This window comes from Pteronotus mesoamericanus, unplaced genomic scaffold (genome assembly GCF_021234165.1).
Source record: "Pteronotus mesoamericanus isolate MK-2021 breed Mesoamerican mustached bat unplaced genomic scaffold, CSHL_Meso_final contig_56, whole genome shotgun sequence".
NCBI lineage: Eukaryota > Metazoa > Chordata > Mammalia > Chiroptera > Mormoopidae > Pteronotus > Pteronotus mesoamericanus.
In genome coordinates this window covers 12,582,819-12,603,337 of record NW_026555201.1, presented here as the reverse complement: position 1 = coordinate 12,603,337, position 20,519 = coordinate 12,582,819, and the positions used below count along the sequence as shown (strand labels likewise).

The 20,519-nt window shown below is 38.2% G+C and overlaps 1 protein-coding gene across 1 annotated transcript in view; it reads right to left on the bottom strand.

Annotated features, from left to right (window-relative positions):
• Positions 1 to 569: 569 nt before the first annotated feature.
• The window catches only part of LGR5 (leucine rich repeat containing G protein-coupled receptor 5), a 102,955-nt gene continuing 83,005 nt past the window's right edge, over positions 570 to 20,519 (bottom strand). The window contains exons 14-18 of the mRNA XM_054580233.1: positions 7,107 to 7,178; positions 6,216 to 6,341; positions 4,838 to 4,983; positions 3,208 to 3,291; positions 570 to 2,218 (exon numbers count right to left, since the gene is read on the bottom strand). Coding sequence (XP_054436208.1) covers positions 1,131 to 2,218; positions 3,208 to 3,291; positions 4,838 to 4,983; positions 6,216 to 6,341; positions 7,107 to 7,178 — 1,516 coding nt within the window. The 3' untranslated portion in view covers positions 570 to 1,130. The remainder of the gene's footprint in view (positions 2,219 to 3,207; positions 3,292 to 4,837; positions 4,984 to 6,215; positions 6,342 to 7,106; positions 7,179 to 20,519) is intronic.

Here is a 20,519-nt window from a genome sequence, read left to right as displayed (position 1 = left end):
GAATAAGCAGAAAAGTCATGTTCCTGACGTCAAATGGGTTGATCAAAGACAACACAACTATAACCAAGCTAAATAAACAAGATAATATGTTACCAAGTCTCTGTTGAGTCCAAAGTGATTTCAGACATCGTTGCTAGAGCGACTAGAGATACATGGTGTGAGAAGTTATGTCAGTGGATTTAATTTATGTCATGTATGCACTTGATTGTTACCTTAGGATGTACATCAGTTTGAATCAACTGATAGAACCTTCTGCAAAAAAATGTGCACTCCCCCAGGAGAAAGAAAAGAAAATCCCAGGGTGCTTACCATCTTCACTAGGTATGTCCGTTGCTGGCAAAGGACTTTTCTTCTGAGTTTTGGGCACCAGGGAGTTAAAAATGAGTTCAACATGCAAAGCTTGCCTGTAGAGGGCTGCCTTCATGACAATTTAAGAATTTAAGTTCATTTTCTTTTAAAAATATTTGTAAGCAGTTTTACTCCACTGAAGATGGAACCATCTAGTGCTGACAAATAAAATCTGACATTTCTAAAAATGATGTGAATATGAGTAAATTAATAATGCCTTATAGGAGCCATTCCTGGGGGGATTGGTGACCTGGAAGGATCCTTTCTGAGGAAAGGAGAAGGAGGACTGAAACATCTCTGTGTGGTCATTAAAATGAAACCCTATAGGTCACAACCTTCACTTACTTGGTGCTAGAGGCCATTTAAAACTCTTACTGTCCGAATACCTCCAACCATCTTTTAAGGGGTTTGGGGCTTTAAAACCTCTTTCATGAGCAAAGATCCACCCGCTGCCCCCATTAGATTGGTGAGTTTTAAAACAATTCAACTGAAATCATGGAGAATCTTTTTTGAACATTTCAATCTGCTTTGAAAAAAAGAATTCTGGGCTTACCTAAATAATGTGTCCGATCTATCTCTTTGCTGAAAAAATTATACAAGCAGCATTTAGACTTATTTTTCACTCTCCAGTCTCGACAAGTTTTCAGCTTTTTCACACTGAGAGATTTTTAAAAAAAAAAATCAAGTTTCAACTTGGCCCTTTTTAGTTACTGTTCTGATGTACTCAATCTCACATTTTGGGGTTTTCAATTTTTGGAAACTTTTTTTCTCGCACATATTAATTAGAGACATGGGACAAATGCCACAGATGAAAGATGACAGCTTTCGGTCACTGGATAAGCTGACGGTGACCCAGAATTGGAAGGCAGGTCGTAGGCTATGCTGGCACTGGTGAATGTCACCAAGGCCTGGGTTGAGTCACACGACTGTTTCTCCACATCATCCGAGTTAATAGACATCAGGCTTGGGTGCTTCGATCTTGTCCAGAAGTGGGCTTGCTTTCCCAGGCTCCCCAAATCCTCCTTAAAATGGGGATTGAAGAGGATGTACAGAAGGGGATTGAGACATGCAGGAAGCGGGCCAATCACCAGGAGGATAAACTTAATGACCTCAGGACTGATGAACGTGAGGTTCAGTAAAGAAGAAAAGGACAAGAAAGCCACGGGGCAGTAGAGAATGCAGTTGGTGAAGAGCAGGAGAGCAATGTGCTTCACCATAGAACAGTCCCAAATATTCTCCAGGTCCCCCTTTTCCAGGTTGCAGTAGAGTTTGGTGTAGGCAATGGTCATCACGAGGAAGCAAAGGGAGTTGAGCAGGACGAGGGCGACCATGTAGCCGGTGGTGCTGGGCTCCCCGAAGGGCAGGGGCAGGCAGAGCGGGGAGGCGCTGTACTCGCTGCCGCCCAGCAGGGGCACCGTAGCGATGCTCAGGGCCAGCACCGCGCAGAGCAAGATGACCGCTTTCAGACTGGAAAAAGGAGCTTTCGCTTCAAATTTTGCAGAGCATTTCACCGCGAACCCCCGCTCCAGTGCTGCCAGAGTCAGTAGGAACACAGATGATTCCGAAGCGAAAATGGACAAAAACCCGACGACTTGGCATCCTACCCCTTGTTCCCACCACGCCCCGTGCCGTGCAAAGCTGCCGAAAGTGAACGCGTCCACGGCAGCCAGCACGGCGCAGGAGACGCCCATGAGCATGTTCACCGCTGCGATTAACCCAATGAGCAGTTTGATGGAGGAAACGTACAGAGGGGCTCGGAACACTGTCGAAGTCACCAAAGCATTACAAATGAGGGCCAAAACTGCAATGATCCACACTCCAATTCTGATCAGCCAGCTACCGAACAGGTATTCGCAGAGTTTGAAGGGGCCTAGGAAGAAAAAGACTGGGTATCACATTATGGCTTGCGACTTTTGCCACACTACCTCTTCGTTTCTTTTATTGGGACACCAAGAGACAGTGGCCAGTAATAGCCACAGTAACACCCAGTTTCCTGGTGGCACAGTCCACTTTCTTCCCCCGCTGTCAGGACTGCCTCCGTGGCACTAACGAGGTAAGCACGCCAGGTGCTCATGTTTTCAGCCATACACAGAGACCTGGAGATGGGGAATTGAAATCACTTGATGAAGGGCCCCCAAACACAGAAGTGTTGGAGCCAGGTAAGAGGCCAGGTCTCCTGGGCTTTTCATTACGTTTTTTTCTCCCTTCTTTTTAAAAATGCTTCAAGATTCTGTAAGCAGAGAAGGAGAATCCTAGGCAAATCCTGAATGATATTAGAAGAGGATATTTGCATAGAATGAAGGCATGTTTCTTGAAAATCTCATCTTAGGTTTAGAATGGCAATTGATGTGGGAGAGCAAGGGACATTCTAAGGGTTGAACATAAAATATTAACCTTCCCAGTTGTCCTACCGCCCCCCCCCACCCCCCACTGGCCCATCCTATTTCTGGCAATGGGACAATTTATGAAGCCCACATATACAGATATTTTTTACTTATATGGAGAAACCATTATTTGATTTAACCAAATAGCTATTTAGGGAAGAAACCACTTTCAAAAATCAGTGGTTACAGGATTTCAGACTGGAAAAAGTTGAGGCCAAATTGCTAATATCATTTAAAAAATTACATGTGATTTTAGCTATTGCTTCCATTAACCTAAATCAAAGTCTCCCACAAAAAATTTTATTTATGAATGGAGACCAACTCCGGGTTGTATTTTAAAGGTCCCCATGGGTAAAGATATTGAAAAGCCACAAAGGTGTTACAGCTTTTGCTTTGGAATGTAGCCGCATGTCATGGATGGCCTCAGAGTCGATGGTGGGGATTGCGGCTGAGGCAGTTCTGGCATCTTTCTCACCTGGGGAAGGTGAGCATTGCACCGAGTGAAGGGCTTTCAGGTCTTCCTCAAAGTCAAGCAGGAGATCTTCAAGATCACGCTCATCTGCAGGAATGAGAAGTCCTGGAATAATTAGTTCTCTCTTTTCAGGGGACCAAATACCAGGGAGGAGGGTCCTGGATTGCTTTTAAATATGAAGGGTCACAAAGGGAATGAAAAGTCAGACATCCTGCTCTTTCCTGGGCTCTGGCTTTCTTGTAAGTCTACTATATTGTTGCTTTGGGATGTTCTACTCAGGCTACTATATGATAGAGCATTTGAGCAAAACTGGGGGTAAGGGAAAACAACCTCGGACTCCTGGTCCTAACATCTAAGCTCTCTCAGTCTGTTCATCTAAAAGCTGTTCTTGTTCCCTGGAGCTCACAATGGCCCCGAACTGCACTGACCAAAATTAGAAAGAGGCTGTGGGCCTCACCAGTGCAAGAACATTTTTATCCGATTTTCTAACAGATGGCTACAGTGCAAGTGTTCTGGGCTACGTTCTCGGAGGGTGCTTGGTTTAGGGATGCATGGAACAGTTTTGTGACCTGACACACTTTGTGACCAAAGGTGCTAATTTATTGTGGGGTGTGGGTATGAGTATTAAAAGCTTCCATGTGATTCCAACATGAGGCCCAAGGTGGGGAATCACTGTCCTTGAAAATAAACTCCACGAAGATCCTTGTGTCTCTTGTTCACTGTATGCCTCTAGTGCTCAGAACACTGCCTGGCACATAGTAGGCACTCTAATTGTTTTATTTTATTTTTTAAGAGCAAAAATACTGAAGCAAGAACAAGTGCAAGATGCTTGCTGTGGCCTAAAACAAAAAAGCCAAGGGCCAAAAATATCAGCTTCTTAAACTGATACGTGTGTAGGAAGAAATGTGAAGGTTACATGCAGAGAGGCTGACTCATACTTGTTTGGGAATCAACGGATCATTAAGGCCCAAAGGAAGAAAAGCCACCCTGTTTAGATTCTGTGCAAACATGCAAAGTTGGCAGGAAAAGGAAAATAGAGGCTGCCCAGAGCGCCTCCTCATGACCACAGGTGCGGTTTGAGGTACATTGTTGTCTGTTTAAGTAAGATCTTACTTCAAGGAAAGCCAAGTGTTTTACAGACATTATCTCATTTTACCTTCCTGACAGATACCCCTGTGGGGGGTAGGAGGGGAGAATGTTTTGGAATTAGATAAGAAGTTGGATTCTCAAGGCTGTCTGCTGAAGTATGGAGGCATCTAAAATGCCTGTATCCTGTACATAAGAATGAAAACAGAGTCTATCTTCTGGAGAAAAGACCCCAGAAGCATGTTTGAAGGAAGTATCCACAGAGATAAGGCCCTTTTAAAAATTTATGGAAATATTGGTATCATTATTAACAATTACCCTATATTCATATAATATATGCTAAGGGAGATCTAATAAATATAAGACAGTTTTAGAATGAATGCACAAGGAGCTTTCTCCTTCCCTGGGAGTCTTTAAAAAGTGGGATGGGTTCCCAGCTTGCTGCGGTCGTTACGCAGGGAAGTGTCTGGAGTTCAGCTGATTTGTTTGATGGCTTTTCAAGACCGTTCCAGATACTACAATTTCATTGCAGGACAGTTAGTCTTACCTTGAACTTGAAACATTCCAGCATCTTTCTTATGAAGATCATCTGTACTGCTGTTGTCACCTTTATTCCACTGATTGGAAATTTTATAGACATTCTCACACACTCCAAATGCACAGCACTGGTAAGCATAAGGCATTTCTATAACCCTTTAAATAAACAAAACCAAAGAAAAAAAATACACTTAAAAAAGTAAATTGTTAAATATAGTGTTCATCTTCTTTCACTCAATAATTCTGCTTTTGGATTTCAGCCTTAATACATAAGCCTTAAAAAAATAAATATTAACTATGTGCATAAAGATGTTTTTATTACAGTGCGCTTTATAACAATGGACTTATTAAAAATTGTTGCTCTGAGATGTTAATAATTGCTGAGGTTGAGTGATAGGTATATTTTCTCTACTTTTATGTTTGAAAATTTCCATAATAAAACAGTTAAGAAATGACTGCGAGGAAAATTGTAGCATCATTAAAAGTGCTTATGATATGACAAAATATTAAGTGATGAAAACATATAAGTTCATGTACATACTATGATTCTAGTGATTAAAAATACATTGGAGCCCTGGCTGGTGTGGCTCAGTGGATTGAGCATAGGCCTGCAAACCGAGGGGTCGCTGGTTTGATTCTCAGTCAGGGCATATTCCTGGGTTGTGGGCCAGGTCCCCAGTTGGGGTTGTGTGAGAGGCAACTGGCCAATGTTTCTCTTATACATTGATGTTTCTCTCCCTCCCTTCCCATCTCTCTAAAAATAAATAAATAGAATCTTAAAAACGTACATTGGAAACAAAGTCTGGAAGGAAATAACATAAAGAGCTATTTAAGGATATTTTTAGTTTTTTTCCCCTCTTCCACTTTCCAAACTCTCTTTTGGGGTTATAGTTTTAAAAGCACATAAAGAGTACTTTGATTGAAAAGAATATATGTATATATAATCTTTCAAGGGATGTCTTTATCGATAATAATTATAACAGGTTTTAAAGAGCAGTACTTCCTCAATCAAATATTAATTTAGTACATTTTATTAGACTGTATACACAAGCTAGATGAATTTAAAAATGTAAACAGGAGAATGATAATGTTATAATGTTATTTAATTCCATGTCCTAGTTTAAATCCCGTGGAGCAATGGTTTTCAAACTCTTTCCATGAACTCCATGATTCCAGGAGGCGTCTTTGAGAAACAGGAAGTGTGGTCAGGAAGACCCATTTCCCACTTGGGGACTTGTCCTAATAATGCCTCGGGGGTAGGGGACTGGAGGGCATGAAATGCAATTCAAAAGAGTCCCATGACCTCATAAATTTTGAAAACCACTATAACACGTCTGTTATTTCACATGACCACAAATGTATCTTATTAGTTTTAATGATAAACTCACTTGAGTTCTGGAAAGTTTTCAGATGATATCAAGCTCTGTAAGGCATGATTTCCTGTTAATTTTAAGTGAGTTAAACCATGTAACCCAGTTACAGGAAAAGACGACAGGCGGTTGGACGATAGGTCCCTGCAAAACATCAAACAACAATTGGCTTTTAGTCTGTGTTAGCATAAAATGTTTATGTTAAAAAAGTAACCTTAAGATTATTAAACCGTTCCATAAAAACTCCTAAGCAGGGTCCTCCCTTGTAATGGTAAAAGTAACCATCTTGTTTTTTGTTCCTATACCTTTTCTCTTTATAATCAGAATTACAGGGTGAAAATGTGTTGGTCCCGTCGAAACAGGAATTTCTATATTCAGCTCCGTTTTGCTACGCATGGGGGGGGGATTGAAAATGAAGTGGCAGGGGCTACATCTACTTTGAAAAATGATGCTGACTGGATTAAGTTAGCGGTGATGGGAAAAATGTTGTTGGGGGTTTATTCTTCTCCTCCTCCCCTTAACTTTTGTTTGACCAATTCCTTTTTTCTCTGTTAGATGAGGGAGGTGGAAAGAAGAAAGAGCAAGTGATGGGAAGGGAGGGAAGAAAAGTTCTATTAGTCAGGATGGCCAACTATAAAATGAAAGCCCTTTAGGAAAAAAATTGACATCTTACTATTCCATTCTTCCTGAGCACAGAAAAAATGGAAAATTTCACGTCAGGAACCAGAACCAGCGATCACCCAGATTGCCAGTTATCCACGCAATGTCCCACATGGCCTTGGGGGGTGGGGGCTGCGGTCTGATCCGGCTCGGTGTGGAGAGCACTGAGGGCTGGGCCCGCGGCACTGTGCACTTAGATGGTCCCTAATTATTAAAAGACCTGCCATAAACAAGTAATAAAATACTCACAGCTTTCTTAGAGATGGCAAGGTCGAAAATGCATTGGGGTGAATAACGGCAATTTTGTTCCAAGCTAAATTCCTATTTAAGAGAAAAAGTGAAAAAAAGAAAAAGTGAGATGGTTGTATATTAAAAAAATGATGACTGTGTTAAGTTTTACCATATATATTCATTCTTCTAACAAATTTAATTTTAATTCAGGACAGGAACAATTAACTTCTCATCTTTCAGATAAAAATATTAATAGTATAAAATGATTAATTTATAGAGAATTTTAGAGCAACCTTGTTTAAATCATTCAAGGAAAATTATTCAGGTGGATATTTTAGTGTTTACCCTTTTCTTGCTAAAAAGTTGACTTTAACATGGTTGTAAATTTTATTAGGGCATTTCTAAGATGTATGGGGGTAGGGGAGTGAGAAGAGATAGGAACTTCTGTGGTTCTTCCTCTGATAAGCAAGTACATTTTAAGTTATAAAATGTCCCTGGATATGTAATCAAATTCAATAAGAATTTGTGTATTTGTCTCCATTGCTCATGTATGCCAGGCTTTAAGAGAAACAGAGAAGCTTTAAAAAAAAAAATCCCAGTAAAGGAGACAGATGTTTAAATTCTTTTTTAAAAAATATTTTATTTATTTATTTTAGTGAGGGGGGGGAAGAAAAGAGAAAGAGGGAAACAGAAACTTTAATTGGTTGCCTCTTGCATGAGGGCCCACAACCCAGGCATGTGCCCTGCCCGGAACTGAACCAGCAACCTTTTGCCTTTTGGCACAACGCCCAACCAACTAAGACATGCTGGCCAGGGTTGATGTTTAAATTCTTGATTGGGAAATGAATAAAAGAGGGGCTAGCATATGTTGGAAATAAAATCCTTTGGTAACAAAGAAAATCTACAATTTATGGAAAAATAAAATTACCACATACCTCCCTGCCACAGATTTTATATATATAGTGATATGTAGATAATTTCACAGGAGTAAGAACTTCTATATATTAAAAAAAGGAGCAATGAACTTAAAATTTGTATGTTTTTATTTTTTTAATTTTATTTTTTATTTATTTTTAGGGAGAGGGAAAGGGGGAGGAGAAAGGGAGGAAGAGAAACATCAATATGATGTGCAAGAGATACATTGATCGGTTGTCTCTTACATGCCCCAACTGGGGACCTGGCCTGCAACCCAGACATGTGCCCTGACTGGAAATTGAACCAGTGACCCTTCAGTTTACAGGCTGGCATGCAATCCACTGAGCCACACTAGCCAGGGCTACTTTTAATTGGATTGTTTTTTCTTCCTGGTGTTGTCCTATGAGTTCTTTATATATTTTGGAGATTTAACACTTGTCCAACATATTGTTGGCAAATATGTTCTCCCATATACTTGGTTCTTTTTCATTTTGATGCTGCTTTCTTTAGCTGTGCAAAAGCCTTTTAATTTGATGTAGTCTCATTTGTTAATTTTTTCCTTTATTTCCCTTGCCCTGGGAGATATATTGGCAAAAATATTGCTAAGTGAGATATCTGAAATTTTACAGCCTGTGTTTTCTGCTATGATTTTTATGGTATCACAACTTATATTTAAGTCTTTTATCTATCTTGAGTTTATTCTGGTGTATGGTGTAAGTTGGTGGTCAAGTTTCATATTTTACATGTACCAGTCCAGTTCTCCCCACCATTTATTGAAGAGACAGTCTTTACTCCATTGTATGCTTGTGTTCCCTTTGTCAAATATCAATTGACCATAAAGGCATGGTTTTATATCTGAGCTCTCTATCTGTTCCATTGATTTATGTGTCTGTTCTTATGCCAGTACTGGACTGTTTGAATTATGGTGGACTTGTAGTATAGTTTGATATCAGGTATTGTGATCCATCCAACTTTGTTCTTCTTTCTCAAGATTGCTGAGGCTATTCAGGATCTTTTTTGGTTCCATATAAATTTTTGGAATATTTTTTTCTAGTTCTGTGAAATATTCCATTGGTATTTTAATAGGAATTGCATTGAATCTATAGATTGCTTTGAGGAGTATAGGCATTTTAATGATGTTGAATCTTCCCACCCATGAACAGGGTGTATGCTTCCATTTATTTGTATCTTCCTCAACTTCTTTCTTCAGTGTTCTATAATTTTCCAGGTACAGGTCTTTTATCTCCTTGTTAAATTTAGTCCTAGTACTTTATTCACATAAGCACTTTGGAAGACAAGGTAGCACAAAATACCCAATCAAAGCAGAAAAAAGGAAAAAGAAGGAAAAAATAAGGATAGTTTAAGGAACCTCTGGGACAACATCAAGTGTAACAACATCCGCATCATAGGGGTACCAGAAGGAGAAGAAAAAGAGCAAGGAATAATGAACCTATTGAAGAAATAATGACTGAAAACTTCCCACCAAAACTAGTCTACACAGAAGACTATCATTTAAATTGAAAGAGAAAGAAAAGAGCTTCTCAGACAAGAAAAAAACTAAAGGAGTTCATTAAACCAAACCTGTATACTAAGAAATATGAGAGACTTGATTAAGAAGAAGAAATAAAAAAAATAGAGAAACATAATTATAAAGAATAAAATGATAATAAATACATACCTATCAATAATCACTTTAAATGTAAATGGCTTAAATATCCAATCATAATACATAGAGTAGCTGAATGGATAAGAAAACAAGACCCATATATATGGTCTCTACAAGAGACATATCTCAGAATGAAACACAAACAGGCTAAAGGCATAGAGATGGAAAAAGATATATTATGCATTGGAAATAAAAAGATAAGCTGGGATAGCAATACTTATATCAGACAAAAAAAACCTTTGAAACAAAGACTAAAATAGGCACAGGAGGACATTATTTAATGATAAAGAGATCAACCCAACAAGAGGATATAACCCTTGTAAACATAGGAGTACATAAATATATAGAGCAAATCTTGATGAATATAAAGGGAGAGATTGACAGTAATACAGTCATAGTGGGGGATTTTAACACGTGGCTGACATCAATGGATAGCTCTTCCAGACTGAAAATCAACAAGGAAACAGTAGCCTAATGACACATTATACCAGATAGATTTAATTGAATTTCCACAGCATTTCATTTCAAAGCAACAGAATATTTATACTTTTCAAGTGCACATGAAACATTTTTGTGGAGAGACCACATCTTAGGACACAAAACAAGTCTCAATAAACTTAAGATTGAAATCATATCAACAATCATCTCTCACCACAATGGTATGAAACTAGAAATTACAAGAAAACCCCCCCAGAAAAACCCACAACGTGGAGGCCAAATATATGTTACTTAACAATGCATGGGTTAACAATGAGATCAACAAAGAAACCAAAAGATACCCTAAGACAAATGAAAATGAAAACACAAAAATCCAAAATCTATGAACACAAGAAAAGCAGTCTTAAGAGGGAAATTCAGTTTTAGAGGCCTACATCAAAAAATAAGACAAAACTCGAATAAACAACTTCTGGTCAGATGGCGGCATAGGTAGGTATGGCTTGCCTCTTGTACAACCACACTAAAATTGCAACTAAAATATAGGACAACCATCACTCATATCTGTCAGAAAGCAGGTTGAATGGAAGTCTGACAATTATGGAACAGTGTTGGGAAAATTAGACTGATACTTGCAAAAAATGAAAGAAGACTACCTTCTTATATGATATATAAGAAAAAACTCAAAATAGACTAAAGTCTTAAATATAAGACTCAAAACCACAGAACTCCTAGGAGTAAATATAGGTAGTAAAATCCCTGAAATTTCTCTTAGTCAATTTTTTCCTGATATATAATATATTATCAGGCAAGGGGAACAAAAGGAAAAAATTGACAAATGAGACAATCAAGCTACAGAGTTTTAGGGTTAGGGTTTGTGAAGGGTTGGGTTATTGATTATATTAGATATTCCTTACACCTCCATCTTTACTGAAACTCTAAAAAGTTTTTGCACAGCAAAGGAAACTATCAAAAAATTCTCCCAGTGAATGGGAGAATGTATTTGCCAATTATACATTTGATAGGTGGTTAATATCCAAAATTTATAAAAAACTCATACAACTCAAATGATACAAACAAACCAATTAAAAAATGGGCAGAGGGTCTAAATAGACACTTCTCCAAAGAGTACATACAGATGACCAGTAGACATAAAAGATGCTCAATGTCACTAATCATCAGAGAAAAACCACAAGGAGATATCACCTCATACCTGTCAGAATAGCTATCATCAATAAATACACAAATCACAAGTGTTAATGAGGATGTGGACAAAAGGCAACCCTTATGCACAGTTAGTAAAAATGCATACTGGTGCTGCACTATGAAAAACAGTATAAAGGGTCCTCAAAAAATAAAAAAATGCAACTGCATTATGACCCAGCAATTCCACTTCTGAGAATATATCCGAAGAAACTCAAAATACTAATTCAAAAAATATATGCAAACCTATGTTCATTGCAACATTATTTACAATAGACAAGATATAGAAGCCACTCAAGTGCCGTCAATAGACAAGCAGATAAAGTGATGGTACATACATATGATGGAATATTACTCAGCCATAAAAAAATAAATAAATTTACCAGTTGCAACAGCTGGATGGATCTATTATGCTAAGTGAAATAAGTCAGTTAGAAAAAGACAAATACCCACCCAGGATAGCAGAAGAATAAGTGAAAGCTACACTAACCTCTTCCCAGGGCCAATATGGAATTACAACTACATTGTATAGAAATCATCCTGAACAACCAACTGACCACCAACTGGAGAGAAGCTTTATAACCATGGACAGACAAAAGAAACCATCTCACTGCAATGTGACTGGTAGAGAGTGGAGAGGAATTGTGAGAGAGCTGGCTGGGCTCCCACAGGCGGGCATTGAATTTCTGGAGGGGATATTTCAACAGCTGGTGGATTCTCCCTGAGAAGTGTGGTATCTAAACCCCAAGCCAGACTCACCAGCCTACAGCACCAGAGCTAGGAAAGGAACCCAGATAACATCCAGCTGTGAAAAGCAAAAGAGTTTCTGTCCACCAGGAAAAGATGGCTGGAGAGGCAGAGAGGCTCTGAAAGGGCCAACACACAAAATTTCACTTGCAGTGACTTACACTGGGCTGTGGCAGAGGGAAGGCAGAGTGGGCTAGAGATGCTTGAGGAGTCTGGGGTTGGTGGCTCTGGGGAGAGAACTGAAGAAACAGCCACCAGGATCCCTGTGCTAAGTCATTCCCTATACGACAGGAGTCATATTTCTCAGGCAGAGCACTCCCCTCCAAGTGGCATCAGCTTGAGGAGAAGCAATAGCTCCAGCTCAGGAATTACTCTGCCCCATCCTCTGGTGTTTAAGGTGGGCTGCTAAGTACAGCTTGAGGCTATATCAGTGAATATTTTAACAACTAAGGCAGATCTCTGGGAGCTCTGAGATTTTAGCTGATCCTTCCCAGGGCCTGGTGCTGATAAAAGCCAGCCTTGGTGCACAGCCTGGTTCTTTCCATACACGAACAGTTCCAATGGAGGGAGCCACAAGCTGTGGATTGCTGATAGCTCCGAACAGGTTGCCCAGGGCCAGTCACAAGCAGCATCTGACAAAGTCCTACACCAGAGTCATTGCAGATCTACATACTACATAGACACAAATATGAAGAAGCAGCCAAAATGTGAAGACAGAGAAACAGAACCCAAATGAAAGAACAAGAGAATTCTCCAGAAGAAGAACTAGATGAAATGGAGGTAGGCAATTTACCAGAGAGAGTTTAGAGTAATGATTATAAAGATATTCAACAGCATGAAAAAGGACAGAAGCAATAAAAAAAGGACCAGTTGGAAATAAAGAATGCAATATCTGAAATAAATAATACACTGGAACAGATTAAACAGTAGGTTCAATGAAGCAACAATCCAAAATCTGTGGGACACTGGGAAAGCAATCCTTAGATGGAAAGTCATAGCTTTATAGGCCCATCTCAAAAAACAAGAAAAAACTCAAATAAACAATCTAAGTTTACACTTAAAGGAACTTGAAAAAAGAACAACAAACAAAGTCCAAAGTGAGTGGAAGGAAGGAAATAATAGAGATCACAGCAGAAATAAATGAAATAGGGTCTAAAAAAGTGATACAAAAGATCAATGAATCCAAGAGCTGGTTCTTTGAAAAGATAAACAAGATTGACAAACCTTTAACCAGACTCATCAAGAAAAAAAGAGAGAGGATCCAAATAAAGAAAATAAAAAAGGAAAGAAGAGAAATAACAATGGACCCCAAAGAAATACAAAGAATTGTAGAAAATATTATGAACAACTACATGCCAACAAACTGGACAACCTGAACAAAATGGATACATTCCTAGAAACATACAGTCTTCCAAAACTAAATCAGGAAGATTCAGAGAATCTGAATACAGAGATTATACCTGTATTCAGTAGTAAAACTGAAGCAGTAATTAAAAAAAACCCAACATAACCCTCTTAAAAAACAAAAGCCCTGGACTGGATGGCTTCACAGGTGAATTATACCAAATATTCTGAGAAGAACTAATATTTCTCCTTCTCAAACTATTTCAAAAAAATTCAAGAGGAGAGAAGCCTCCCAAACTCATTTTACAAAGCCCTATTATCATAATTACAAACCCAGATAAAGACATTAAAAAGAAAGAAAATTATTGGCCAATACCCCTGAAGAACACAGATGCTAAAATCTTAAAACAAAATGTTAGCAAACCAAATACAACAGTACATCAAAAAGTTCATACACCATCATCAAGTGAGATTTATTCTGGGAGCTCAAGGTTGGTAAAACATCCACAAATCAATAAATGTGATTTGCCACATAAACAAAATGAAGGATAAAAGCCACATGATCATTCAATAGATGCAGAAAAAGCATTTGATAAAATCCAGCACCTATTTATGACAAAACACCTTTCAGCAAAGTGGGATTAGAGGAGACATATGTATACATAATAAAGGCCATATTTAACAAACTCACTGCCAGCATCATACTCAATGGGCAAGATCTACAAGTGTTCCCTTTAAGATCAGGAACAAGACAGGGATGTCCGCTTTCATCTTTCTTATTCAACATAGTACTAGATAGCCACAGCAATCAGACAAGAAGAAGATATAAAAGGCATCCCAATTGGAAAGAAAGAACTGTCTTTATCTGCAGGTGACATGGTATGGTACATGGAGAACCCTAAAAATTCCACCAAGAAACTACTAGAAGTGATAAATGAATTCAGCAAAGTAGCAGAATACAAAATTAATTTCCAGAAATAAGTTGCATTTTTGTATGCCAATAACAAGCTAACAGAAAGGAAAATTAAGAAAACAATCCCATTCACGATTGCTTCAAAAAGAATAAAATGCCTAGGAATAAACCTAACCAAGATGTAAAAGACATGTACTCAGAAAATTATAAGGCATTGGAGAAAGAAATTGAAGAAGATACAAATAGGTGGAAGCATATGTCATGTTTGTGATAGGAAGAATGAACATCATTAAAATGTCCATACTACCCAAAACAATTCATAGATGCAACACATTCCTTTCAAAAGTCTAATGACATATTTCACAGAACTAGAACAAATATTTCAAAAATTTTTATGGAACCACAAAAGGCCATGCATAGCATTAGCAATCCTGAGAAAGAAGAACAAAGTTGGAGGAATCATGCTGCCTAATATCAAACTGTACTATAAACCCATAGTAATCAAAATAGCATGGTACTGGCATAAAAACAGACACATAGATCAATGGAACAGAATAGAGAGCCCAGAAATAAACCCACACCTTTATAGTCAATTCATATTTGGCAAAGGAAGCAAGCACATATAAAGAATAAAGATAGTTTATTCAATAACTGGTGTTGGGAACACTGGACAGATACATGCAGAAAAATGAAACTAGACCATCTTCTTACACCACACACAATAATAAATTCAAAATAGAGTAAAGATGTAAATGTTAGACATGAAACCATAAAAATCCTAGAAGAAAACATAGGCCACAAAATTTCTGACATTGCTCATAGTGATATTTTATCAAATAAATGTCTCTAGGCAAGGGAAACAAAAGAAAAAAATGGGACTACATCAAACTAAAAAGTTTTTGCACAGCAAAGGAAAACATCAATAAGATAAAAAGACAACACACAGATTGGGAGAACATATTCACTGATACATCTGATAAGGGGTTAATATCTAAAATTTATATGGAGCTTACAAAACTCAACACCAACAAAATCAAACAACCTAATTAAAAATGGGCAAAGGTCCTGAATAGACACTTCTCCAAAGAGGACATACAGATTGTCAAAAGACATATGAAAAGATGCTCAACATCACTAATTATCAGATAAATGCAAATTAAAACCACAATGAGATATCATCTCACACCTGTCAGAATAGCTATCATCAATAAATCAACAAACAACAAGTGCTGGCAAGGATGTGGAGAAAAGGGAACCCTTTTGCACTGTTGGCGGGAATGCAGACTGGTGCAGCCACTGTGGAAAGCAGTACGGCAATAACTCAAAAAATTAAAAATGGATCAGCCTGCTGACTCAGTGATCCCATTTCTGGGAATATATCTGAAGGAACCCAAAACACTAATTCAAAAGAACATTAAAACGCTTATGTTCATTGCAGCATTATTTACAATCACCAATATATGGAAGCAGCCCAAGTGTCTTATCAGTAGATGAATGGATAAAACAACTATGGGACATTTACACAATGGGATAGTCCTTGACTGTAAAAAAGAAGAAAATTTTACTCTTTGTGACAGTATGGACGGACCTGGAGAATATTATGCTAAGTGAAATAAGTCAGTCAGAGAAAGACAAATACCATATGATTTTATTCATATGTAGAATGTATGAAGAAACAGAACTAACAATGAAAATAGAGACAGATGCATAGATGGAGAGCAGGACGATAGTTAGGGGTGGGGACGGTTAGAGGGTGAAGGGATTGAGCAAAAAGTAAAAAGGACTCATGGACATGGGCAACAGTGTGGTGATTTTGGGGGCAAGGAGTATGAGTGGACAAAGTGGTAATGGAAAAAATACAATAAAAAATTCATTTCAGAATGGGAAAAAAGAAAAAGACAAATACCATATGATTCCACTTATACGTGGAATCTAAAGAACAAAATAAATGTACACACAGAATTGAAACAGACTCAATAGATACAGAGAAAAGACTGATGGTTGCCAGATGGGTGGGAGTTGAGGGACTGGGTTAAAAAGGTGAAAAAATTAAGAAGTACAGTTACAAATAGTCATGGGGATATAAAGTACAGCATAGGAAATACAGTCAATAATTTTGTAATAACTACATATGGTGCCAAGTGGGTGCTGGAAGTATTGGTGGAACAATTTGTGAAGTATATGATTCTCTGACCCTTGTGCTGTACACCTGAAAGTAATATAAAATAATATTGAAGGTACACTGTAATAAAAAAAATAAAGATATTTATTCAAAAAAAGGAATCTGAATCTGCATTATCAGACTTTTCCTTTTCCATATATGAAGCCCTTTTTGATATCCTGTAGCTCTTTTCCGTTCTGTAGGAGAAAAATACTGAAGCATTGGCCTCAGACATATCTACTCTGAATTCTAGTCCCATCACTGTGTGAACTTGATACACTACTCAACATTTCTGAGCCTGTTTTCTCAGTGAGACTATAGTCTTTTAAATTGGCATTTAGGTTGAGTGGAGCTGGTGGGAATGGACAGGACTTTGTTTCAAAATCATAGATTATTCTCTTAGCTTCATTATGTTTCCGACGAAGTGCTCTAATAAAATCATATGATCCCAGCCTCTCTTACCTTGCAACATGAAAATTAAGTGATTGTGTAGTCCTTCTCCTTCTCCTGAAGAGAAATATTTAGGGAGGGAGTGGAACATGAAGCTGCCGGTGGAACAGCAGGTTATTATCTTGGTTTGGAGTGGTTGCTAATGTTGTCGTTGTTGTTGTAGTCATTGTTTTCTAAGCACCTTGCCTGTTTGTGATTAAAGTAATAATATTATACTATGCTAACAGTCTGCTTTGGAAAAATGTAAATAGATATTTTCACCACCTGTACCATTTTTAAAAGTAGGTAATTATCTGCCTACACCTGTGGGCTTGGTATGGCAATACAGCCAAAGCTGTTTCCACTCATTGAAAATTAGAATACCACTCAGTGTGCTGTTTTTATTCTTCCATAGCAGAAAGGAAATTTTACAAAGAGCTGGATAATGTAGGTCCCCAGCAAGTAAAAAAAGCAGGAGTTTAAGGGCACAATTTCCGAAAGGGAGCTTCAGTTGTCTCATTATATTTGATTGAAATTGTATGAAATTTTATTTAGTAAAGATGTATCTTAAATTACTAGCTAAGTATGGGGATGAATATTATAGGCATATAACTTTTGAGTAAATTAAGCTTTTAAGTAGACAAGAGGTTTTGATACTTAAACTCATTCTATTGTTAATTATTTTTAGTAAACAAAATCCTTTTATTTCTTTTATGTAAATTCAGAGTTACATATGTATTAACATTTTGAGATTCAAAATTTTATTTCTAGAAATAGATAATAGGAAAAAAATCACATATTAAATGTGTTTTTTTCCTGAATTGTGTTACTTGTATTTTTAATTTTTTAAATATCTTTACACTGTTATGTATTTTCCAGGGTCATACTCCAACAGCAAGCATATATAGTTTTTATAATGAGAAAAATATTGTATAAATAAGTAAAAGTTATATATTTATAATATATTCACTTTATAAATTACTTTAATTTAAATTAATTTTATATAAATATTTTCAGAAAAATGTGGATCCTCAAGGTAGGCTTGGAAACAAGAGCTGGAATCATCTGATTTACTGTCTCCAAACTTCAGTCATTTGTACATCAACTTCATGCTTTTTTTTGCTAAAATCTTTGTGTGACCTTTATGATATATGTAATTTAAATCTTATCTTTTTTACTTCAAAAGCTTAATTAAAAGTGAGATGTTATATCCCAATCCTACCTAGAAAATGATCATAATTTGTCATGAAGAAAAGGAATATTACTATGTTAATAAATATAATTAACATAATAATATTAAATTCTAGGCAAAATACTATTTCTTATTCAAGTGTTCTGATCCTGAGGTTTGTTCACTTTTTGTTTTAAAAGGGAAATTAGCAGAAGTTTGAGGGGGTTCAAGATAACCTAGCCTCAAACTGAGTTTCTCTTTGTAATAATTAAAAATGCTAAAGTAGAATTAAAAAGGGAGTCACATTATCAAAGTGTGAATCTATATCACTTAATCTTGAAGCCCTGCTACTTACAAGTATTTCCTATGCTGTTATGTCTCCCACGTACTTTGGGAACTATTGGTCTAAACCACCTCAGGCAAATGGAGTATTAGTGCCTCCTAAAAGATCTTCACAATTGAAGGGTTCACAGTTTTGTTCATTATACTTTACAATGATTATCAAGGTGACCACACGTCCTAGTTTAATCCCAGTCCATCTTTACATTGTTGTCCCAGCATAATCATTAATCACATTTCCTTTTACACTCTAATGATTGGGGACAATTTACTATATAGTCACCACACTGATGTGCATCTCTCCATCATTTTCTGAGCACCTACTCTGGACCTGGCTCTGTGATAATGACAGGAAACAAAGGTGAGTGAGATAGTTCCCAGTCCTCAAAGAACTCAGGAATGGAAGATCAGGGCAAGGAGAGGAAGGGAACCACTTAATGGCCATACAGAGTGTGATGAGAGTCACTCATAAGTCTATGCCATTTGCTGTTGGGATCACAGGGGGACAGAGGAATCAAAGGAAAACCACAGGCTCTTCAGTGAAAAGGGCAAGATCAGCTAATCTGACCGACCAATGAATTAGCTTCACAGAGGCAAGTAGGTCTTTCCCTTTTAAAACAATGTTGTTTTGTTTTTGTTTTTTAAGATTTTACTTATTTATTTTTAGAGAGAGGGAAGGGAGAGACAAAAAGAGGGAGAGAAATGTTGGCTGGGGACCTGGCCTACAACCCAGGCATGTGCCTGACAGGGAATCGAACCACTGACCTTTTGGTTCACAGGTTGGCACTCAATCCACTGAGCCACACCAGCCAGGGCTAAAACAATGTTTTAATGTACATTGCTAGGTGTTCAGGGAACTGGTGTGGTAAGGATTATGGTGGGAAAAACATGCAGTTTCCTACTCATATTCGTCATTGGTTCTAAGGCATAAGAAAAGCTGCCCTGCCTGGTGAATCTTGTAGTATGTAAAAATAGGTAAAAAGGTTTGGAGATTTTGTTACTTCCTTGCTTAAAACCCTTCATGGGTTGATCACTGTTCTCAGAATAAAATCCTCAGCCCTTCCCAAGGCGCACAGGCTCTGCCCTTCCTCTGCAGCCACACCTGTTGCTGTTCTCATGCCAGCTCATTAAGCTTTGGCCACCTTGAAAAATGCCAAGTTCTTTCTACTTGAGCACTTTTCTTTATCTTTGCTGTTCCCACTGCCTGAAGCACTCTTTCTCCAGGACTTTAAAGTCTGACTTATATAAAGGGCAGGCCAACCTCAGAATGACATCAGCACAGAGGGAAGCAAGCAAAGCCAAGAGGTCATGAGAGATGATCCCTGCTGATGCCATAGGGCAGACTATCAGCTGCGGAGAACGGAGACCTCTGCCTGCTTTCCTCACCCACTGCCGTGCCCTGGTGTCTGGAACCGCCCCAACCCCCACCCATGCTGGGTGCTGGCCTTTTTCCTGTGGAACCACATTCGTTGCTGCTGGGAGTTCCTATAATAAAGTCCAAGGTCTACATTACTGCACACTTCTCAAACTGGAGGATGCACAGCCAACTCTGTGCAGGGGGGATGAAAAACAGAGTATCCAATACATCTTTCTGGGGCATCAAGTTTATTACAAAATTTGGAAGAACCAAATACTTTAATAAGAACCCACACATTGGTTGAAGTGTTGCCCCATACACCAAAAGGTTGGGGATTCGATTCCTGGTCAGGGCACATACCTAGGTTGAGAGTTTGATCAAGCATGCACAGGAGGCAGCCTATCGATGGTTTTCTTTCACATCAGTGTTTCTCTCTCACGTCATTGTCTCTTTTTTTCCCTCTCTCTCCCCTTTCCCTTCCTCATCCCTCTCTTTCTCTGTCTCTCTCTTCCCTCCCCTTCCTCTCTAAGGTCAGTGGACATAATCTGTGGGTAAGGATTAAAACAAAAAAGAACCCACACAAACATGGATGAAAAGATGAGCAGCAGAGAGGAGAAGGCCTCCAGGAAAAACAATTTAGTCTCTAAAGTTTCATTCAGGTGGGAGCTCAGGGTGGACCTGCAGCCAGGGTGGCCTCTCCTCTCGATTCCCAGGAGGCTCCAGGCCATCCTCCAAACTCATCGGGTATTTT